The 25,063-nt window shown below is 38.2% G+C and overlaps 1 protein-coding gene across 1 annotated transcript in view; it reads left to right on the top strand.

Annotated features, from left to right (window-relative positions):
- Positions 1-23,369, top strand: part of PANX2 (pannexin 2) — a 24,995-nt gene extending 1,626 nt beyond the window's left edge. Inside the window, exons 3-4 of the mRNA XM_085299905.1 lie at positions 18,503-19,954; positions 21,797-23,369. Coding sequence (XP_085156031.1) covers positions 18,503-19,954; positions 21,797-22,158 — 1,814 coding nt within the window. The 3' untranslated portion in view covers positions 22,159-23,369. The remainder of the gene's footprint in view (positions 1-18,502; positions 19,955-21,796) is intronic.
- The last annotated feature ends 1,694 nt before the right edge of the window (positions 23,370-25,063 follow it).

Here is a 25,063-nt window from a genome sequence, read left to right as displayed (position 1 = left end):
GGCCGCGCCCTAACGGCCGCCGGCGCCGAGGGGCCCGGCCGCGGGGAGCGGTGCGGGCGGTGGGCACCTTTGTTCGCAGCGCTGTGTTTAGTGGCAGGGACCMTTTGCCCCTTTGACTCGGCGGGGGCAGCCCAGAATTTTCTGCCGGGAGCTCTGTGGAGCCGAGGGGTTTTTCACTCGCCTGCGGCAGCTGGGAAGCCAGTGTGAATGGCCCTCTGTGTATTTATGTACTCGATCAATTGGATCTTGGATGGATCCAGAGCTGATCCAAGGCGGACTTTAAGCATTCTTCCTAATGTTAGTTCAGACATGCACAACGTGTTTAACTAGCTTTCTAGGTAAAAGACGATGCTTTYGTATATACATGAAATGATTATGTACAGGCAGATGCATACTGTCATATTGGGATAATGGTAATCACTGGTGTTTGTCCCAGTTAAAGGCCTACATATTGCATTCAGGCTTTTTTATGCTTAAAAAAGCCTAGTTTGATTGCATGTCACAGCCAGCGTGGAGGCCTTCCAGTCTAGGGAGGAAGCTTTAAGTCTTGATGAACTTTGAGAGTGAGTGACCCAGTAAATTGTTAGGTCTATTTTCAGGACATTAGCACAGAGAATGTGAAGTATTAACCTGAGGAATAGAGCTACTAGGTTGCAACTCCATGGATTGGATTACCAGCAGGTGCCCTAAAGCTCCATCCTGAAGATTGTTGTGAAATTGGTAGCATTTAAATACACAGGACTGACCTTATATATGCCTCTACAGTTAGTGGGAACTGGCAGTATTTAGTAAGAATTCTATTGGACTAAGCATGTCAGAATTGGACTTTTCCCCATGCTTTGGGATCAGCTTCTAACATTGCCTATCCTTGTTCTTCTAACACTTGTGTATCCTTGTTTTCATTATTAGATACGGTTAAACTACCTGGAGGAATGCATGCTTATAGATGCATGCTTGGTGGAAATTTTTCTTAATTTTAGTTAAAACATTTTTAAATATGAACCTCATTTTTTAAACTTAGCATTTATAGCTCAAAATCTTCAGCCACAATTGATGGTAAGAACCTCATTCTGTGGATAGTTCTGGAGATGACTTAAAGAGGGCAGATTTTCAGGGCATGCAGATCTTGCTGAATCTGTGAAGCTATCTCCTAATAGTGACTTAAAGTCAGAATACAAAGTTACTTTTACAGATCTTCAATGCAGAATGCAAAAGTGTTTGGTTTCCTTCTTTTATTTGGTTTGTAGAGGGGTAAACTGTAATGAAAAGGCAATCCATCAGGTCATGAGTGTGTGTACTTCCGTACCATGTGAGGTTTGCAGGTTTGAATCTAATCATGGATGTGCCCTTTCTTTGGCACAAGAAAGGGCTGCCCTTCGTGTATGTGCCKTTCTGTAGTGTGGGTTTCAGGACTCACAGCTTGTGTAGACGGTGGTAACACGCTCCATATGAACAAATCCTGACCAGGTTGTGGAAGAAACAACAGGTCTAAGGGAGACCAAGTTTCATAGAATAGATGTCCCTATGCAAGTTTCAGGTATAGCCCACACAGGTATATGCAAGTCCGCTGATTTTTCTTGCTACTCTCATCTGCYCATATTTCTACAATTACATTTATATTATGCTGTGGAATACTGCCGTCTAGGATAATGGTTGTGACTTTAAATGTTCCAAATTTATTTTTCAGAAGTACCAAAAGCAAAATCATTTAAGCCTAGTGACAGACTTTGCATGTTAATTTGACCCTAGATTTATGGAGTAGTAACCTATGCTATCATGATGGGAAAAGCTTTTGGAAAGCTGCCATTGGAAGACTTTAGGACAACATTCTTCTCTCATATGATACCATGTGGTTGTTCAGATAATCTACAGTTAGAAAACAAATACGACAAAACAAAAAATCAAAGATACTCTACAATAGAAAAATGGAGTGGACAAGAGAATGTAACACAAGCACTTAAGGGACTGATGAAACTATGTAGATTCCTTGTTGGAGTGAAGTCAAAGAGCCCAGGATTAGCAGACTCAGTCCTGCTTCTTCTGAGTTCAAGAGCAAAACTCCTAATTTTTTCATGACCTGAATCAAGTCATAATTTCTCTGTTACCAAGATAATATTTACTCAGGCTTCTTTGCTGACCTAAGCTTGTCCAGAGTCACTGTTAAGTATAGCAATAATAATTAGTCCTGCTGAATATATGCTTATTCTTGATCTGCAGTTTATGTTGTGTTTCACCTATGCACTGCCACTAATTATTAAAGAATCTAATTTTGTTTTCTTGTCTTGGATACAGCTCCCACTGTGCAATTTAAGTGATACGTGTGAAAAGTGTGAACTTTACTGGCAAAATTGAGTGCTTTTCCTACTGTCCCTTGATTGTGAATACTATAGTAGCTTCCTTGGCTTTGCTTTGTGCGTGTGCACCAGTTATTGCTTTGGAATAGAGAGTAAAAACCAATGCTTATTTTATTGCTATTTCTGTTAATGATATCCAGTATGAGCCATTTAAGCCAGAAGCATGCCTCTGAACTGAAAACAACACCTCTTTCTGGGTTCTATCCCATCTTATGTAAACTTTGATGATAAAGCTCTAACAATAATGTGTGAGTTCAAGACGTTAAGGTAGTGATCAAAAAGCATTGGTTTCTCACAAGACATCAAAAGAGTCTGCATGATTAGTGTGTAGAAGACATAAAGCCTTCTATACTTATAATCTACCTTGGAGTTCATGTAGTAAGATCTAGCTGAGTTTAAAGAATAGTCAAAAACACCTGTACAGCACAGTACAGAGAATAAGTGTAGTAAAATCTGCTTGACTCTGTCTTGCACTATTGGTGTGCAGAAGGAACCCTATCACAGTAAGCCTGGATATCCCAATGCAAGGCCTAGAGACTATCCCAATCCTTCTGGCCTAGAGACTATTACAGAACATATGAAAGCACAGTTCAGTCTCAGAACACAAGAAAAAGAAAGAATGTGCTAGAAGAAAGAAAGAGTATACATATATTTAAAAGATGGTAACCATTAACAGTCATGAAGATTCTTGTCTGTTGTATAATTTATTATATGCTATAGTTCACCTGTGGGGGAAGATGAGGTTGTTTAATTACATTGTTTTAATTCCATGGGCTAAGTGCTTGTTTATGTTAACATGTTTGCTATTCATTTAAGTGATTTGTTTGTACTCACATTTGAGTGTTACAATTTTTACATGACCTTTGAGAAATCATGATTTTTTGTTTTAATAATTTTAGTAGTGCAAAAGGCGAGACTTACTGTGTTTTAGCAGGTACTGATCTGAGGCAAATGTTGATTTCCTGAACAAATCACAATCTAGCATTCATACATCATAATCATGCATTACAATTTCTTTAAATTAGATACAGGATTTTTCTTCCATTACATGTATCATCATGGTCTGACTTGATGTAAAAAAGCAGACTGTAATCCTTGATTCATTTTTGTTGGATAAAAGAATCTGTAACATAATCAAAAGTTTATCAGGAGCTGAAATCTTGTTTCCAAACTTCAGTACGAGATGGCAGTGCATTAGGGGTGAAATGCATCTCTCTGCAGAAAGAAAGTATAAGTCATACACATCACTTGCTCCTGAGAGGGAAATTCAGGCTGCACAGGAGTTGGTAGGCGTTTTGCTATTGATTTCAGTGGGGCCAGGATTTAACTCTAATGGCAGAAGTTCTTTCTTGCGTAGGCACTTCTGCAAGGGAATGAATACTGCCTCACGGACAGTGAGGTGGATTGAGAACTGGCTGAAAGGCAGAGATCAGGGTTGTCATCAGCAGCACAGAGTCTAGTTGAAGGCCTGTAGCTAGCAGTGTCCCCCAAGGGTCAATACTCGGTCCAGTCTTGTTCATCTTACTCATCAGTGACATGGATGAAGAGACAGAATGCCTCCTCAGCAAGTTTGCTGATGATCCCAAGCTGGGAGGAGTGGCTGAGAGCCAGAGGACTGTGCTGCCATTCGGAGAGACCTGGACAGGCTGGAGAGTTGGGCAGAGAGGAACCTCACAAAGTTCAACAAAGCAAGTACAGGGTCCTGCACCTAGGGAGAAATAACCCCATAAACCAGTACAGGCTGGGGGCTGACCTTCTGGAGAGCAGCTCTGCAGAGAAAGACCTGGGAGTGCTGGTGGACAACAAGCTGACTATGAGCCAGCTATGTGCTCTTGTAGCCAAAATGTCCAATGGTATCCTGGGAAGACTGTTGCCAGCAGGTCAAGGGTGGTGATCCGGCCCCTCTACTCAGCCCTGGAGTACTGCATCCAGTTCTGGGCTCCCCAGTACAAGAGAGACCTGGAGCTACTAGAGAGAGTCCAGCGTAGGGGTACAAAGACGATCAAAGGACTGGAGCATCTGCCCTATTATTCACGGCTGCGAGAGCTGGGCCTCTTCAGCCTGGGAAAGGGAAGACTGAGGGGGGGATCTTATCAATGTGTATAAGTACCTGAAGGGAGGGTGTCAAGGGGATGGGGACAAACTCTTTTCTGTTGTCCCATGTGACAGGACAGGAGGCAGTGGGCAAAAACTGAAACACAGGAAGTTCTGCCTGAGTATGAAGAACTTTTTCTGGGAGGGTGACAGAGCAGTGGCACAGGTTGCCCAGAGAGGTTGTGGAGTCTCCTTCTCTGGAGATCTTCAAGGCCCGCCTGGATGCATCCCTGTCTAACATGCGCTAGGTGACCCTGCTTGAGCAGGGGGCTTGGACTAGATGATCTGCAGAGGTTCCTTACAACCTCAACCATTCTGTGATTCTTCGCACTCTCTAGACTTGTTTTCACAAGAGGAAGTCCCTCAGCTAACCTCTTACTCTACCATTACTGAGTCTTTTATTTCCCTTTTAATGTTTTTCAGGCAAACCAGCATGATTCCTAGAAATAAAGGTCCCAGAATGATAATTAAAATAGATCCATCTGCCATATACTGAGTATAAGATATTCATAAAGTCATTTGGAAACAATAGTCAGCTTCCTACACAGAGAAATTTGCATGTTTTCCAAAAGGGCACCCACAAGAGAAGAAAGAATATTATCTTCCTTTCTCTCCACTCCAACATCCTGGACAGACTTCATACAAATCTAGGACATCTTGTTTAAGGGCCAGTGTGTGTTGGCGTTTACTTCAATGAGGAAAGCTTTTGACACATGATTCTCTGACTCAGTGGATGGATCTGTATTTAAATGGAATCAGTTTTCCAAAATTACAGGGCTCGAAGTCCTGATCAGAAGGATGTCTACAACAGCCAGTAAGGACTCAAAGAAACCTCTCCAGCAGGGGTGTCCTTGTGCACACAGTTGGTAGACCCAAGGGAATTTACTTGATTTTGTTACATTTTCTTTCAGAAATTACTACTTTAAAGTTAAGGATACCTTTTGTTTAGTTAAATATAAATAACAATTGGACTCTTTCAAATGTTTGAATTTCTATCAGAAGAGTCAAGTGATCCTAGTCATAGCATATATAATTTTAACCATCTTCCTGCAGCACTCATGCAAATTCATATGCAGTCGTTTTAAAAGGTCTATGCTTGTATCTGACTCCCCAGAGGCTTGATTTGTCATATCTGAAGATTTTAGATACAGAAGCTTTGTTGTTCCTAGGCAGCTTGAGTGGTTATCTATACCTGTGCAAATCAAGACTAAAATCAAGAGTAAAATAAAACCAATAATTTATCAATGCAGAGTTTTGATTTTGTATTGTCACTTTTGTTCTTATATTTTAGCTGGGTTGGAGTCTGCTGGATTGTTTTCTTCACCTGATAAAGGGTTTGGGTTTTTTAAATTTTTTTAAAGAAGTTATTTAAAGCGTTTCCTTGCTAAAGCAGATTTTTTCCATAAAGTTCATATTTACTGCACAACGATAAAATAYGAAATTTTAATTAAATGTTAGTAGTTGAGGCTCTAAGATACGTAGTTCCAGTCCAGCTGTAGTCTAAAGCAAAGTTCAGCAGTTGTTCTTAGATTTTTTGTTACAGTAACTCCTATCAAGAGATGGTCCTCTTGGGGAAGTTTGGATCTAGATCAGAAGAGGCAGTTATTTTAAGATAGAGCACATCCGTTTTCACTTCCTTTCTGAAAGGCCTAGAACGCAGAGTATTAGATGAATCTAATCTTAGAACTAAGGTTCATTCTTAGTTTGAAGTGAATCTGTTTTGTGTCCCATGTTTCTATTCATCCTTTCATCTGCTGTGCCTGTTCTTACCATGGAACCAGTACACCAAACTACAGCCACGAGTAGGACATTGTTGAGTATTCAGTATTAGTCTTTATCAGCAAGTGCTGCTTTCTATCCTCTATGACCAGCAGCGGTGTTACTGACAGCAAGTGGCAGCCTTGTATAGTGAAACTTCTCGTGGTGTTTGCTGAAATTCCAAGAGACTATTCTACAGCCTACTGGAGTAAGACATACTTAGCCTTCATGAGGAGCTACTTAGTTTGTTTTGCATTGTTTAATATTTTTTCTAAGTGTTTTAAATATTATTGCTCAGTATTGTGCTGCATTCAAAAACATTATCAGTGATGTCTGTGGGAGGTTTTCTGCATAAGGGAGCAAAGAGAGGTGGGCCCCAAAGGAGAATATGTTTTGATCTTCACAGTATTGAAGTATGTTGTTACCCAAACTTTCAAAAGCTTTGGGATTGGTGTACTCAATTACAGGGATTGCTAAATCATATTCATCTTGTGCAGTGCCTTGTGCTTGTACTTCCTAGTCACAGTGAACTGTTCTTTCTATATTGAAGTCGTGTTTGCCTTTCCCTCAGAAGCTGTTAAATATCAGTACCTCATTAAAGTAGAGCAAAGCAGTCAAGATTTTATACTTTAGTCAAAAGCCAAGCTTTGGCATAGGTTTTCTTGCTACGTTTATAAAACAGTTCCTACAAAATACCAGAAAGTTGCTCATAAATACTGTATTTCTATGTCTCTTAGCAGTTACGTAGCTCAGCCCTCTACCACCCTTCTGCTAGAAAAGTCTCATGAGGAAGTAATGGAAGGAGACAGTAAGTTGAATGACTAATGAGTCAGTTCAAGTTTTATGTTTTATTTCCTGATTTGTAATCATTGTGCATAAGCAATGCTTATTTCACTGTGTAGTACAGTATATGCGTGCATTCAATGTCTTTTTATGCATTTCACCTTACAATATGTTTAAAGCAGTACATATCGAGGGTTTCTGTATTGTAAAATGGGGTTTTAGCTTGTATTTCTGGACTATTTTTCTAATTCATATTTTTGTTTCAAGTTGTAGGCAGCATGTTTATATATACTCAGTTACCTGACTTACCTGTTAAATGGCTTTTGAGCTTATTTTCCATTTTTTCTTTCTAACTGCATTTAAAGTAGCCTGTAGTATATTTTCCAAATGATTATGGTTAGTGCTAAGAGTAGAGGGCCAGATTCTGTTATATTTACATGAGATCAGAGCTAGGTGCAGAAATTGGTTCTGGAGCGATATTACTTATGATAAGAGAATTTAAGGAGTCTCTCAGTGTTATATGTGTTAAGTGCTTTCTAATCATGCCTTCTTTAAAAGGAGTGAAATTGTACAAGTAGTCACAGTGCACAGGYGCACAATACACACACATGCGTACACACACTAGGTTGTCAGGAGCTTGACTAGGTTAAAGACGTGCAGTTATCCAGTTGAGTGTTAAATAAAAAGGTAATCTTGAGGAAACACGTGAACCTCACATCTGAAATAATTCAACTGTAATTTCTGAAGGCTGCAGGCATTTTTTGTCTTGAAAAGGCAAAAAAGTTCTTTTCTCAAAAACTTCATTGATACATATACATCATCTTCTTTTCATACAGACTTTGGTGACCCTGTTTGCACTATTAACACGTCGTCTACTCCAGTGTCTGGCTTCTGAAGAGATCCAAAACGTGAATGAGGTTTAGCTTAACACATATTTTCAAATAACTTAATTTGAATAGATGATCAGAAAAAWTTTTGTTTGAACACTGCTAAATTCATTCATCTTAGTCAAGAGGATCTTTGTGTAGTAAGTTTGAGGCTGCTTTTTCAGTTACCCAGAAGGATTTTGAGGCCTTTTGTCTAAAATAGAAAAATACGCTTTCATATTCAAGAAAAAATCTCAGCTTGTATTGTTTCTTAGAGCTGTGAAACACTTCAAGAATCAATACCATCATGGAGTTTCTTGGGTTTTCTCAGCATTAGAAATGACTGCAATGAGCACTTTCAGTAGGGATACACAATTAATTACAAAACCAAGTTATTTCACAGTAGAGTGGCATGATTCTTCTAAAGGTTCCCTTTGTTTCACATGATGGTATAGTATTTATTATAAGAAAAATGCTGAAATGAATGCAGGTATTTCCATCATAACGGATTTTGTCCCAGTCCTATATTATACTCTTGCATTAGAACTAGGAAATACAAAATTCATTATGATAGCAGGGTTTGGGGGCTGGTTTGGTTTTGACTGGAACCATACCTATCATATAAACTCAGAAAGTAAACGAGCAGCAGTGCAGCTAAGATACATGAYGTGTATTTGCAGCTTGGAGTTCAGTTATATGCTTACATAATTATTTTTGTGTTTTGGAGTTGAGGTACCTTGTCTTCTGCAGGATTTTTGACCTCTTTCAGGAGGATAGGAAACCTCCACAATGGAACTATCAAGAGTCCCTGGAACCCTTGGCAGGCTGATTCTCACGGCTAGATCAAGCATAGCTCTGATACTTTACAAAATTCATTATCTTCTTACATGGAAGAACAAGTTTTCCAAAGAACAGTAGACCAGCCATCTCTGATTCAAAATTACTATGCTGTTAAAATAATATAATTACTTAATGAGCTAATTATTTGCATTTTTCTTGTTTTTTAATATGAAGTTTTTGGAGTACTATATTTATGCCAAGAGGTACTTAACACAAGCCATCTTCATCATTTCTAATCATTAAATAACAATAATGCCRTAGAACAAACCTGCTATTTCCTGTTTGCATTTTGCACTTGACCCTTGAATTAAAAAGCCGCACTTGTCTATGTATCATTAGTATCACTGAATTTTCATAATTCATTTCACTTTGGCACTTACATGCTTTTGCAGTTTGTTTTAGGTGTTACTCTGGTCTGCATTATCATACTATCTGAGTGCCTGTGTAGTTACTCTGAGGTTCCATTACTGTAAGGGAATTTTTGAATTGCCCAAAAATACTGTTTTCATCTTTTGATGACATTAAAACATTTATTTTCATACAGTATTGCTTTTACCCTTATAAAGAAGATCTGTGTATCACCAAGATTCCACTTACCTCCTCTTACTAGAACTATTAATTTTAGAAGTAATTATTATGCAGATCTCTTTTATAGGGCTACCTGCATAACTGAATTTCATTCATTAGATTTTGATGAATGCATTCTTTCTAGCCTTCCCTTTGTCTTAACATAATACAAAGCAATGCTATATTACAGAAACATACCCCAAGATATTGCAATATCATTCCAGGTGTTTTCTGTTTTCTCACAGAGCTCTGTTTAGCAGAGGAAGAAATGCTTGTAATGAGATTCAACAGTACAGTCACTATAAATAAACACTCTTTCCAATGATGTTATCACCATATTGCATGGCCATCACACGATGGATGTTAGCTCATTGTTGAGGAAACATTCTTGGATAGGAGCAGCCTGAGGGATTTCATTTGGGTGTTTCTGCACCTTCTGCGTAACAGTTGCAATTTCTGAAATAATCTCCAATAGACTTTGACATAATCAACTARGAAGGAGTAGGTATCATTCTTTCCTGAATTAGGCTGGCAGGCACTTCAGCATACCAGCTAATTTTAAAAGAGCTAATATCAATTACATACAATTAACATAGTCCTGTAAATTTATGTATCTGTTAGGAAAGTGATAATATAGTAATTCTGCAGATCCAAAATACATGCAGTTCAAGCAGCAATCCTGCAAGGGAAAAAAAAAACAAATCRTAAATATGAGGACATCTGCTGCTGCCCTTACATTGCAGTTACCCACGAGGGTAACCAGTTACCTATCAGTCATTGAAATTGCTTATATACATTTCATCCATTATGACTAAGCCTTATTGAATATGGGCCATTAAAACCATGGAGCAGCAGTGGTTTCCTGTCTCATTTTTTAGGGATTTTCTTTTTAAGATTTTTTTCTTAAACAGGACAAGTGGTTTCAGAAAGTGAGCAAAAAAGGCTATACCTTACCTTGTTGATCATGGAGAAATTTGTGCCTTAGGAGGACTTCATGGGCATGGAACGTATATTCAGATTTGGAAAGAATATTCCCTAACAAAGGTAAAGGTATTGTCTTTTTATTCTGATAACAGTAATAATAATAATTAGATTGCTAACTTAAGGCTTAGTTCTGTGAATGCTTTATTTTCTTACTCATATGAGTAAACTCAGTGAGTTAAATAGGACTGTATGACTACAGTTGATGTATACAATTAATTTCAGGAATCCATCCTCATGCTGTACTAATACTCTAACCTTTAAATACTCTTTAAATAAAGTAGTTGAAATAAACCCATTAAATTAAGGGAGTTTTTCCTTTGTCTTTGAACTAACTTGGATATTAGTGAGCATTTGTTAAAATCACCATTTGTTAAAATCACACCCAAAGGAGCGAGTTGCGTATTTTTATGGAAGTTTCTGGCTGGGATGGAAAATCTGGTTACTCTTTAGACAACATAACACTTTGTTAGGCTACATTTTCAACCTTAATAACATAAGTGTTCTTGTTCTGTTTTTACAGAGAGAAGAGGATCCAGGACATTCTTCTTTTCCCTTCAAAAATACTGAAAACTACTAAATGAATTACTTCTTTTTCTCCAAATAAACACTTTTTGCTACCTACTTTCTTGTGCATTCTCTTTAGTACTAAAGGTGAATGAAGTGTGTATGTCTGATTGCACGTATGTAACACAGTGTAGGGAAGGGCAGTATGATAGGACTGTTCTTGACAAATRCCATTGTTTATTAATGAATTCAAAGAGGTTCTCATTTATCTTGCTATTAGAAACTTGTGCTCAAGAGTTAAACACTCTGCATTTCAGTTTTAGCCACTGCATGTATGTACACCCAAATAAAAGAAAGCATCTTTGTGGTAGTGCCCCACACTTAAGGGAATTACACTTTACTATTGCCCAGTAAGGGCTTGAGCGTATAGGAAGCTGAATGCCTTTGTTTCTTTCTGACTGCACTCGTTGCTCAATACTAGCAAGTTTAGTAGAAGTATTTACATACACCCATTGTGTTGATTTGTGGTTCTAGTCTGAGTGCCTGCTTTAGGGGTCAAAGTTTGGCACTGCTACACCCAAATAGTAGGCATCTGATCAGCAGAGAAGTTCAGATAATCCTACTTAAGTGCTGAATTTCTCCTTATGATTAGCGGAGAGGACCTTCCAAAGAATGCTTTAGAGGACTTGACTGAAATGCTTGTCTTCATAGGCAGCGTGGGCATATTCATGAGGATGATTTAGTAGTACTGCTAAAGAGGGTAGAAAGCTGATTGGTGGGAAGCGCTAGACTCAGGATCTCTGTAGGCACTTAAGTGAGGTCTCTAGGGTCAGTATCTCTTCCCCACTGGAGTCCCCCGTGAGCCCGACTGACAAAGTCAGGGCACAAGGGTTAAAGCACTTGCTCAGGAATTGGGAGATGTAGGAAGTTTGGCAGCCTGTTTTTCAGAACCTAAGCCCCATCTCTACTGCCTGCACCCAGTCTAGTGCCATAGTGCTCAGGCTGATTACTTCCATATCTTAAAGAAGTATCTGCACAAGCAACATACATACTGCTATCTTGGTACAGTCTGCACAAGGATTTTTAGCTTTTTCATTTTTTCTGAAAACTGAGTTCCTTTTTTCGCTGTTAGAAAATAGTTCTATTACTCCTACATCATTGAATCATTACTGAAGAATACTGAGTTCATGTAATTTAGCCAGAAGATTAATGAGGTGTGCTTTCTTTTTCCAGGGTAAATGCTAAAAGCTGGAGTTCACAGGAGCTATACACAATTCATTATTATGCTTTATAGTTTGCTTTTGGTGAATGTACTTTATTTCACAGTGAATATGGTAGGTGTTAATGGTTATTTGCCCTTTTACGTAGGCCATTGTCTATTACTAATATATTTTTTTACTTTTCAAGGTCTACTGAAAGCCTTTCAAATATATTTTCCATATTTATTCAAATAGTTTTTGACTACTACTTGTAATAATATCTTAGAAGCCTGAAATTGAACCCCCTGCAGCACCAGTCCTTCAAAGAGAAATGCATATGCTTGATTTTATGCGTTGTGAGTAATCCCATTGGCTTTAATGAGCCTGCCCGATGTATAAAGTCACTTAAGTCTTTCAGGAGCAAGGCCTAGTTTTTTTACATTATTGAACACTAAAAGATGGATACTGTTATATTCTGTTTAAAAGGATATGTGAATGTTTGTGCTAGATGAAATTAACTCTCCTTTCCAGGAAGACCTGTAAAAAATGAACTTTGTAAAGACAGAATAAAGGAGAAGGATAGACATTTACCAGCTAGCCCATGTTCTGGCAGTGCCTTCTCAATGTTCTGTACACCATCTCACTTTTGCTGGTCAGGTTATTTTTTTTTTAATATAGRCAAATACATGCACACACACACCCTCCTTGATGGACTGTGCTGTTGATTCCTCTTCCTTCAGATGAGATGTAATACTGAGACCAGAACTCCAGCTATTTATATTGCGATGCTAGCCTTCTARCTATATTTTACCTAAAGTCTTCCTGATGGCAGTGGCCATTACATTCATTCTTGGTAATGGCCACTTTTCAGAAGTGAAAGAAGTAACTCCTACGTGAATCAGAACCATCCTTGCCAGATGTAACCTAAAAAGAAAATTCATCTTGAGGACAGTCAAACATTGCAAATGATTGCCTAGAGAGTTTATGCAGGCCCCATCTATGGAAGTTCAGAGAGTTGGGTCACCCTGCTTTGAGCAGAAGGTGGGATCTAAGGTTCCCTCCAACCTGAATAGTTACGTAATTCTGCATTGGAGTAAAACTTGAGGAAGTGGTCTAGAACAGCATTTATCAGTTTTTTCTGCTGTTTACTCCATTTCCAGGTCTGAGATTGATTTTTGCAGTTGAAGTTTCACAGGAGTTCCAGCCCCAAACGTCAGCACTACAGCCCCTTGTTCTGCTAAGGTACATGGAGCTTGGAGTTTCAGTGGAAGAAGGTGACTGATCTTAGGATGGGAACAGAGAGTAGTCAAGAGCGCATATGCCTACTGAAAGCACACAAATATATCCCAGAGCCTTTACTACAAGTCAGCAGGTTGGGCAGCTTCTAGTTTCCATGATTTGCTTTCACTCCTTCCTCCCATACTGTGTGTTTAGATTCTTTGCAGGCTAGAGTTTCTTGAACAGAGTTTTTTGAACCCTTCATTCATTACTGACCTTACCTCACCAATCTTCTCCCAACCATTTCCTCTATTCATTTCCATTAGGTGTGCCCTTTGTGCCACAACGTTTCCTGCAAGTCATTCTTCCTCCACTTAAGTACTTCTTAAACTGATGGGTTGAGATGGTATGGTACATATTTTGGTAGAGCAGGTGAGAAAGCTTAGCTGTCACAGGATTTTAACTTTTTAAATGACATATTGCACAACTGACTGAATAATTCTACTTTGACTATTTCATCTTGTCGATATGTCCCCCCAAAAATTGGATGAGATCTCCTCCATACTTTATTCATGAGACTAGTATTGAGGACTTGTAGAAGTTACTTATTTGCACAGTGAGCAGGATAAAATGTATTCATGTATAACTGCTGAAAACATCTGATGTAGTGCCATTGAGATGGGCTAATAGTATCTAAAATGGCAAGCTAAGCTTCCTAGTATGCGTCTTTATATCCAAGTCAGTATCAGATAAAGTATAATACACTTTTAAAATATATTAATATCAATAATCTTTTTTTCCAAATGAAGTAGTTAGTTATATTTGCACTTCATTAACACAGAGTTGCTTAGTGTCTTAAAAATTGTTCAAATGGAACATTCCTGGGAATGATAGCGACTGTAGGTAGGTATTACTAAAGGCAGGATTTGGCCTTAGCTATTATAAGWGATTTTTTTCTGAACAGTTGTGGTGAGCTTGATCTATTGGTATGTAGTAAGTGCATTTGTGTAGGTAGACCTAAGGGCAGACTTTCAGACTTTAAACTTAATGAGATTTTACTCTGAATATCAACATGGATAATCTTGCAGTATGCCATTACATTTAATATAGAAATGTTTGTCTCCTTAGCTTTCCAGCCCCCATTAAGAATGGCAGGTTAGTTAGGCAGTATCTTGTTATTTTCTGTCTGGGTTGCAGATGTACACATGCATAAGTCACAGATACATCTATGCCCTGAACCATCCTTTCATTATTTTTTGGAACTAGCAAAAGATTATTTTGGAAATGATGACCTTGCTCTCTATTTTGCTGTAGGAATTTCTGTCTAGGTTCACAAGAATGTACCCCTCGAGGAGACTGGAGGGATGGATGATACTTATGTGCTCAAATGTAGGCAACACTCAGAAGGAGACTAAACCCCTCAGCTGTAATAACGTCCCCATAGTTTTGCAAAAATTTTCCTTACAGCATTTTATTCTATTGTCTTTTCCTATACAGTTGAGTATTTATGCAGTTAAATCTACCAAATGCAGTAGATTTGGTAGATCTACTGCCAAATGCAGTTAATCTACCAGTCTTGCATGGAGGATAGCTGCATTTCATGGTGGCTGGAGTGATTATATGAAAAAGAAAGTTCTCAAATTGTTTTTAGGATTTTCAGGGTCAAATATGAGTGTCCATATAAACACTCTATATTCATGAATATAAAATTAAAAGCAATCTTTTTTTTGTATGTCATGATCCAGCATCAGCGCTATGATCGTAACACTCTTAGGTTACATATCTATCAACATAGATGTCACCTACCTATCAAGAGAACATTGTAAAAGAAAAAAATATATCTGCTGTGCCTTTTTCAAACTGAATGTGGGTTAAGTAGGGCCCTCACCTAAGTGAGAGTTGCATGTGTGAGAACAACTTAAGAATTAYTCCTCCATCCTCATCAGATCTTCATGTTGAGCTCCAGCTATAAGTTACTGCTGTCTTTCATAACAAACAAGAATAATTATTGACATAGCGCTTTTCTTTTTCATTTATTCCTGACTGATACAGATTGCAGTAGAGGAAAAACAAGTCCATACCCTACTATGATAGGATTACACACCTTCATGGTGTTAAATGCKTGGTTAAATGCATTGTAAAATGCTACCATCACCTGGGAAGGAATATTCACAAAAACTCGATGTTTTAGTTGGCAGTTTAAACTAGGTTTAACCTTTCAACTAGGTTTAAGTGGCAGTCTGGCTTGACAGCCTCCGTAGTCAATGGAAAGAGAGGTGACAGCTAAACTGGGCTCTTTCTCTGAATCATTTACTGGAAGGGCCTCCCCTTCCTCTTCATTGTCTACATGGTTGTCCAAATAGCTTCCCAAGGCTGATGCTGTTTTGTGAGTCATGTCCTATACTGAAAAGGTTGAGCTAAACTCAACTGTGAAGTAACTTTACCAACATCGGTAACACTAACTGACAGTGAGCTTGGCTCAAACTTTTAGAAAATGTTGTTTAAATAAAATTGCCTTGTAACCCTGCCTCCATCTCAGTTGGTTCCACAGGCTTCACTGTGGAAAGAGTTTCACCTGAAGGATCTTAGGATTTACATGGCCCTTAAAGAGAATCATCAAAGTAAATAAATATGCAAAGAAAACATTAGCCTAGCATCAGAAAACATTAGACTAGCATCAGTAAATAAAACATTGAATAAGAATGGGACACTGCTTATAATAAGAATGGGACACTGTGCCCAATAAACTACAGATTTCTCACAACTTAACAGGCAATTGAAACAGCTAACAAAAACACTTAAWACAGAAAAAGTGAACAAATTATTATCAAACGGCATTTGCTTTCTTTACTGGGCTGAACAATCCCATTTTTGAAGTGGCCTCTAATTAACCTGTTCAGTCCAAACCAGAGCTGTGTTTTTCACAGAAGCAGTGGAAAGGGGCAGAGTGCAGAGTTAGTCTCTAAGTGATCGGTCCAACATAAATATAAATGCTAAGTTAAAATATTTTGATTTGTGTCCTTTATTTATTTATGAGTTAAATAATTTTTGGATTGTTACTATATATTTAAAATTTTTGCAGAAATCACCTTAGCTTTTCAGGCCTCAGTGAAGAGAACTGATCAGTTATTTGGTGGTAGCAAGTGATACATGAATCCCAAATTAATCCATATTAATGATTTATATGAACACTTAAATACAATCTTCCCAAGTATTTCTGAGTCTGAAATCTAGGAGAAATGAACCCATGTATTCCACAGGAAATTTATTTTCATGTCAGCAGGCTCTGGTAGGCATAAGGACCCAATTCAAACTATTTCTGCTTATCAGAAACACTCCCAAGATTATTTACCTTTTTTTCCCCATGAGAACATTTTCACATAGGAATCTACTCTGTCTCCTGGGAAACTGTATAGTAACTCTTTGACAGCAGGAGTTGAAATTTTTTGTGTGCATCCCTTCATGGCCAGGAATGGGACAGCATGTAATTACTGAAAACAATGAGTGTTTTTCTTGTAACAGATGGCTATAAATATACAAAAATTATACTAAATGGGAAGTTGTATAACATTAGAGTGCTTTAAGCACTTCTCCGAGAAAAGTCAAAGCTAGATAACTTTGAACAAGTCTTCAGAAGTGATTTTAAAGAATTTATGGGGCTTRCTTTACATCTTGTCTTGGATAGTATCATTTATTCTAACAACTCTGTCCAGGTTGTTTATGTCTTTAGAAAAGAATCTTCATTGAATCACTCAAAAGGAAAAGCAATTCTTTTTTTTTTTTTTTTTCAGAGGTAGTGGCTCAGCACGTAAGTAGATCAGGGAATACCTTTCCTGATCTTACCAGGATTACCATCTTAACATTTCACCAAAGCACTAGTAAATGTTTTAGTTTTGCTTGAAATTGAGAAGTAGTCCAGGAGGGAGTTCTCTATTATACCAAAAGGACTAGGGCTTTTTTACCGTTAGTTAATTTTTAATATTTTATTTATTTTTATCAAATGACTTTTTATTATTTCTCTTAATGATTTGTATTATTAAGAGAATAGTACCACCACTTTCTGCAGACAAGCTGTTCTTGATCTGAATTGTAGACTGCATTCAGAACTGTATCAGGCTTGGTGTTCTTGGGCCATTCGAAATTCAGAAAGGAACATATCTCTTCCTGTGGATCTCATATTAGGAAAAATTTTAAAGGTATACTAGAACACTATAAAATCTGTTCCCCTTGTTCTACCTACCATTAAAATGCAGTCTTCCTGTTTGGAAAGCATGTTTTGGTAACAGTCATTGTTATTTGTGCAGTTAATACCACTCTAGCTTTCACAACTTTTTCCACATTATGTTCATGTCTACTGCTAGAAAAATACAATTACATAAGAACATAATATATCTATTGGGTCAAAGCAAAAATCCTTTTCGCTCAATATCCTGTCTCTGATGGTAGCAAATAGCAAATGCTTGGAAAGAGTATAAAAGTAGACAAGCATATGGTATTACTTACTTTGATAAACCCTCCCACCCTTCAGCAGCCTGTGGCTTGAAGATGTCCTTAGTGAAAGTTTGCATCACTATCTGTGTATTTAATAATCATTGCTAYGCTTTTCCTTCCATTATTTTGCCTGATCACTTCTTGATTGATAATATTTTATGACAGTAATTATGACAGCAATTTCCATCATTTAATTGCACAGTGTGTAAAAAGTGTCACATATTTAAATGTAAAATTAARTATTCACAGTGATAGCTACAGTTAACAGACCAGATTCTGAGAATGTGAAAGTGTTAGCTGGGTACAGTTGACAAAATGCATATGAGTCTTTAAGTTGCAATTTTTCCTACCTTATCCAATGAACAGACTTTGTTAATAAGGATTAAACATATTGCCTGCAGCTGTAGTTAACCATTTAGAAGAGCATTTAGCTGCAAGGAGTCTTGAATTTCACTTAAATGAGCCTTTCAGTATTTGCACATATTCTAACATAAGATTCTCAGCTATTGTGTAATATCAAGACTCTTAGCTTTCCAGAGTTAGGCTGCAGTTTCTTAGCATATTGTTCTAGGAGAGGTAACTTACCCAAAATACATAATTTTCACTAACATTTCTAGCTAAGGTTCATTACAAAACTTCAGGTTCATTACAAAACTTCAGGTAAATAGTTTTGCCTGGAGGCAAAGGCAGTTGTATACAGACTGAGCTGTCTAATAGACGTTGTGGGCTTAATAGTCATGTAAAGATACAGTAAAATAAAATTGATATAATTTAAAATGTTTATTTTCCAGAGCTCCTTTTGTAGATTAAATGCACAGCAGTGACTTTTCTCTCTGTTATACAGAGGAGCCAATATACTGTTACACACCACACAACTTCACCCGCGATCAAGCCTTGTATGCCAGAGGATACTGTTGGACAGAACTAAAAGATGCCTTGCCAGGAGTTGATGCCAGCCACTGGCCCTCCTTGTTTGAGCATAAGTTCCTACCTTATGCACTACTGGCTTTTGCTGGGATCATGTACATTCCGGCTCTGGGCTGGGAATTTCTGGCCTCCACTCGACTCACTTCCGAACTTAATTTTTTGCTTCAGGAGATTGACAATTGTTACCACCGTGCAGCTGAAGGGCGGGCACCAAAAATAGAGAAACAAATTCAGTCCAAAGGCCCAGGGATCACTGAGAGAGAGAAGAGAGAAATTATTGAGAATGCAGAGAAAGAGAAAAGCCCCGAACAAAACTTGTTTGAGAAATACCTGGAGAGAAGAGGACGAAGTAACTTTTTAGCTAAGCTTTATCTTGCAAGACATTTATTCATCATCTTTTTAAGCATCATACCAATTACATACTTATCCACCTACTACGCTACACAGAAGCAAAATGAATTCACATGTGCACTAGGAGAGCCTCCAGATAAAACAAGCAGCTCCAAGTTGCACATCAGAGTGAACTGTAAACTGCCATCTGTCCAGCTCCAACGGATTATTGCTGGCGTAGATATTGTTCTCCTTTGCTTTATGAACTTGATAATCCTCATCAATTTAATTCATCTCTTCATATTTCGCAAGTCCAACTTCATATTTGATAAACTAAACAAAGTTGGAATAAAGACCAAGAAACAGTGGCAGAAGTCCCAGTTTTGTGACATCAATATTTTGGCCATGTTTTGTAATGAAAATCGGGACCACATAAAATCATTAAACCGTCTGGATTTCATTACAAATGAAAGTGATCTGATGTATGACAATGTGGTGCGCCAGCTGCTTGCAGCATTGGCCCAGTCCAATCATGACGCCACACCAACCATGCGTGATTCAGGGATCCAAACAATAGACCCAAGTGTTGATCCAGCAGACATTGATGCTAATGAACAGCTCATCATTAAGAGACCAAGAAAGAAGATGAAATGGATCCCAACTACCAATCCACTTCCTCAGCCATTCAAGGAGCAGCTAGCCATTATGAAAGTTGAAAACCATAAACCTGAAAAACCTAAGCCTGTGCGGAGAAAAACAGCAACTGATAGCCTTATAGCTCCTCTGTTAGAGTCCACTGCAAAAACCTCACAGCAATCATCAGCCCATAAAACCGAGTCAAATGCCATCCAAAGTACAAGTACTGAAAAAAAACACACACGACACTTTTCCTTGGATGTTCATCCATATATACTTAGTAGTAAAAAACCCAAGCCAGAGATTCAAGCCATCCCCTCGATGCCTACATCAAAAAGCCAAGAGGGTGGATTTTTAAATCAGGAAGAGAATGTCATAGTACACGTCACCTCCTCTCTCAAAGGTACAGTATGTCACTCCAGTATGACCTCCACAGACCATAATTTGCATAGCAGTCTGAACTCAAAGCTTATCTGAACTGTTTGACCTGCCTTACTAGATTTTAGAACAGCTAATAATATTAGGGCGGGTAAGACTCAGAAGTAGTGGTTCTCTCTTCTCTCTATCTGAATAYACTTTATATAGAGTATAAGCAGTATTACAGGTAGAGCTGTAGAAAAAGAATGTGGTTGTGCCTTTGCCAAGGAAATAAGGAGGGTTTGGCCTCCATGATACCCTTCCTGCTCTACCAGCACCTGGAATATTTCAAATGCATCTTAATTTCAAGTCATACAGAAAAGGCCGTGGTAGATCAAACTAGGAATCAGACCAGCAACAGCCACTTCTTAGGAATGTGCTATTAAGAACTGCTAAAGATAGTTAAAGCTGCTTGTAAAAAAATTCCTCCTTTACTACCAGTACAAAGGGGTTGGCCTGTATTTGTCACCTGAGGAATTAAAACTCAGATAATTTATATTGCTTTTCATCCAAGAGACATTTTAAATTGCCCTTTGTCCTTTATATGGACCAGAGAGTGGATAGTCCAAAATGTGGGTGCTGGTGTGGGATTCAGAACTTCTACTATTCACTTCCTGTGGGGCCTCACAGGAGACACTGATTCTGTGCTTCAGTCCTCTGTGTGTGTCTTGGAAATCCTATCCCTTTTCTACCTCAAAGGAGCGTTCCAAATATATAAAAGATTGTGAGGTGCTAGGTGATGGGTTAAGCCATGTAAGCACTAAGAACAGCAACAGATCAGAAGCTAAATTGATAGACAGATATCTTATTGTTTATTATTGTAAGTTACTGACATAAGAAAGAAGAACTATGCAGTTGAAGTTACAGAAAATTTGTACATACTTAAAGCAATGGCTCTCATCTCATTACAAGCTAAGACCTCCCTCTGGGCCTCGACAGACTGACAGCTACCGTCACCCCACTGCCCAGCAAAGAAGTGATTTGAGGTATAAAAGTTTCTGTCACTTCCAAATCTTTATGCTCCCTTAGAGCCCTCCAACTCCCCGATGTGCATGTGAGCTATTCTACAGCGTTCCTTATCCAGTCACCTGCTCTGATTTCAACTCCTCAAAACTACTGGGGTTTTCTAGTCTCAATTACCTTGATCTAAATTAGTTCTTGAATATTTTACATTAACAGCAGAAAATAATTACTGTAGTTTTGGGGCTCTGTTAAACTCCCCATTCCCATTAAAAATATTCAGCTTTGCTTTTGAGTTAGACCAACATTACAGTCCATCAGGTAAGGTAGAGCTCTAAATTCTACAAAGAGACATCAGTTAACTACAAATTGCTGAGTTCTTTCTAAAGACAAGTGGCTTACGATATGTAACCACTATTTTTTCCCATTTAAAATGACAGTTTTTTGTATTATATCTTGTGGATTTCAGCATTCATATTGTTTGTCAAAACATTAAATCGTAACATTTATAAGACACCTGCCAGAATATAGAGGAGRAAAGAAACTTTTCAGTTGCTTGTTGTTCATGATATGAAAATACCATTCATATAAGGAAGCATGAGCATGCATAAAAAGAGAGTGAGATTTACCAAACCTGTATGTTGTTTGCCCTATTTCCCTGAGTTTACAATCCTATTGTTATGAAACAGTCCTGTTGGATTTTTCAAAGGCCCCAGGAAAATTCCTTTTTTGGATCTGTGCCTGCTCCCATTGAAATCAATGGCAAAACTGCCAGTGACTTACTGGTTCAGGACACTACTCTGTGATAGATTGGAAATGATTATGAAAGACTACTCATCTTTTCACTGGCTTTTTTGTTTTCTTTTAGACACCCCTCTTCCAGCGAAGGAGATCCTATACTCATCAGAGACATGCAGAACTGTGCCTGCTGCTGGAGCTTTTGTCACATGTAACCACAACCATATAGCCACAACTGCTGCTACAACAAGTATGACTTTGCATCAGGTCAAGCCAGAACCAACACCTGCACTGAACTGCAACCCAACCCACCCGTTGCTGCACATCAATACATTGTATGAAGATCACGAGGAAGAAGTTTCAAACATAATAGACAATGGTATCCACTCACCTACTGACACAGGGGAAATCCTCTCCATCACTACCCCAAAGCAGATAAGGTTGGCCACATTTGATGAACCAATGGCAATAGTGAGCTCTGTGGAGTACTGAAGATCAGGGCTGTCCAGCTGTGCCCTCGTGGCCAGGCCCRAGACTGCTGCAGTGCGAACCATGGTTACCCCAGCAATGCAAATCACTGCATGAGAGCATGGAGAATTTTACATACGGACTATAGCTTTTGGTAATAATACCAAACAGTTTTTCAGGATCACATCATGAGCACTGTCAGTCATTTGCAAAATATATTAAAGAAAATCTGGTGGACATACACCTACAACATCAAGATAACCCTTAGTTCTAACTATAAACTATAGCTTCCTGATTTAAATGGGAGTTAGCACAACCTCTGAACATTAAGAGTCTGATGGCATGCCACAGTAATTTTAGTGAGCGTTTAAATCCTTTGTATTCAGAATCACTGATCAAAGTTGAAACAACATGGAGGTGAGGTATCTTCTGTTGTAAAGGCAGCAGTTAAATAAGAGTTTTTTTCTAAGCAGAGGGGATTTTTTTTAATTCAACATTATGAAAAAGTTTTATGCAAGCAAAATTTTTGTTTGTTTCTTTAGCTCACTACTGTTGGGCTTGATGGAGACTTAGCTTAAAGGGCCTTACTACCACCAGCATTTAAGTGCAAAAAGAGTTGATATATATCAATCTCTTGCATTTATAAATGAGAATACCTGAGGTATACCCTGCCCTTTAACAGGCTTATATGTTTGATGGAAGATGATGAAATGAAGAGTTTATTTTTTTAAATATATTTTACCATGGGAAAAAGTTACTTTAATAAACTTTTCAAATCAGGTGTTGCTTTTAACAAAATGGGTAGAAGAGAGTCATTGTAGCTGCTTATTTTTTCATAGTGTATTTATGAACCAGGTTAGAAACTTTCATGGGTGCTTCACTGATACGAAAAATCTTACAAAGGTTGTTACAAAATACCTTACAAATGTAAAACCAGCAAAACTCTTCAGATAACACACAGTTGAAGAAGTCTATGAATTTCGGTCTGCAGACTTGGCTAGTCCCTGATCCAGCAAACACTTAAGGCCATGGATGTCACTGAATCGACTCATATGTCTAAAGTTAAGCACATACTGAAATGGCTTTGCTGGACCCAGACTCTAGTGCAGGCAGACAATAATCCTGCAGAATGTGCTGTCACTCTGATTAAATATTTGCCTTCCTTGGCTCAAAGCACATCTTCATGCCCATCTTCCTATAACTTCAATATTTGTGATTTAATAGAAAACTCTAGTATAAATAAAACATCTATTAAAAGTGTATCATGCAATAACCATTCTCAGCAAAAATATAGTGAAACAAAAAGTGATTGTGTTAAAATAATATTCCTAGCTGCATTCAAAATTATGAACCATGTGTGTTTGCTTCAAAATTATGTATAATGGTAGAAAAAATATGCAGCACAAATATGGGACAGAAATCTTGAATTTATTTTTAATTTATTACCTCAGACCTGGATATATGATACCAGTATTTAATGAAAATAGCACTGAAAATAAATACATATTATTCTGACTATTTTAATGTGTACTACTTCCTAACTTAATTATCTACAACAAGTGGAATTCTATTAGTAGTAGTAGATGGGACATATAAAACCACTATTCCCCCATATATTATTTCAGTTATGCCCAATATTTTGGCCTGAAAAGCCAAGTACCATAAGGACAGCAATGCACAGGAGATGTACCACAGCTCTGAGAGGGAGCTCTGGGAAAAACAGACGTGACTATCTTCCAGAGGTCTCAGTGGTGCGTGGGTGGGTAGTAGTGATAGGGGCTGGGAAGCTCTGCCCGGGGCAACTGGGAGACGCTTGCTGCATAACCCTTGCTGCCGTGTCCGCTTGCAGTGTCCAGGACTTTGACATACTCAGCAGCCCTCACACCGGCAGAGCCCTCTAAGTGACACATCCCTGGGATGGGCAAGCTTTTGCTTACAAGCTAACCTGTGGCTCAAGGGCTGCAGATCAATCTCCTCTCTTCTAATCCATTAAGAGTATAAATTCCAGGATGTTTGGCATCACTGTCCTCACAGTACACAACTTCCTTAGTAGTTGATAAAGCAGCATGAAGTTTTTAAACTACAAATACGCACTTRTATAGTCAGGGCCTAATTCTACCCCTTGTACACTAGTTTTCTCTAGCTAGAGACCCCAAGAGTGGATCTTGACCCATGAAACTACTGCAAGCAAGGTCTCTGCTCTGCCTGATGAGTAACTCACTCATTCAGATTCATTTGAAACCAACAGCACATCAAGACTTCAGAGGTAAGTTGAATGTACTACTATATTATATCCACACAGACATGCAATTCTGTAGTTAGAACTAGTTTCTCAAGTAATTAAAACCATTACAGTTCARTACTTCTTAAATGTTTGTAAAAATTTAGAAAAATTACGGAAAATTGTCTCAAGAAAATTAGGAACCCATTAATAAAAACAGTGAAATAATAGGACCCTGAGACCAGATTCAAAGACATGCAAATCCTTTATGCCATTGAGTTTCAAGTGTCTGCAGTCACTGTGGTGAATTATGTCCTGTTTGCAATAGCTCAAATGACAGTGTTACATATGCATGAAGCAATTTGGGAGACTGCCTGTCTGCTCTCCACCTGGTATTTTATATGGAGCAAAAAGTCAACCATGTTGGCCTGTAGCTAAAGTTGCATACCAATGTATGTATATRCCATTAAGTCTAAGAAAGGTAAGGATGCAAACTTGCATTTATAGTACATTAAAAAATAGCTACATTTAGTAGGGACCTTCATGATGCAAAAAATGCAGGGCTGGATTCTTCGGCAGCTATACATACCAACAAAATAAGAGTGTTTCCTAGGAATAATTGTCCAGTAAAGTTGTACATGGCCCTGGTTCATTCAAGATCAAAGCTGTGCGGACATACTGTCATTCTTGGTGATATTGCTGAATTCT

This window comes from Rhea americana, unplaced genomic scaffold (assembly GCF_003343005.1).
Source record: "Rhea americana isolate MKP2758 unplaced genomic scaffold, rheAme1 scaffold_156, whole genome shotgun sequence".
Lineage (NCBI taxonomy): Eukaryota > Metazoa > Chordata > Aves > Rheiformes > Rheidae > Rhea > Rhea americana.
The sequence above is the reverse complement of the archived record's forward strand: the minus strand, read 5'-3'. Positions and strand labels throughout refer to the sequence as shown.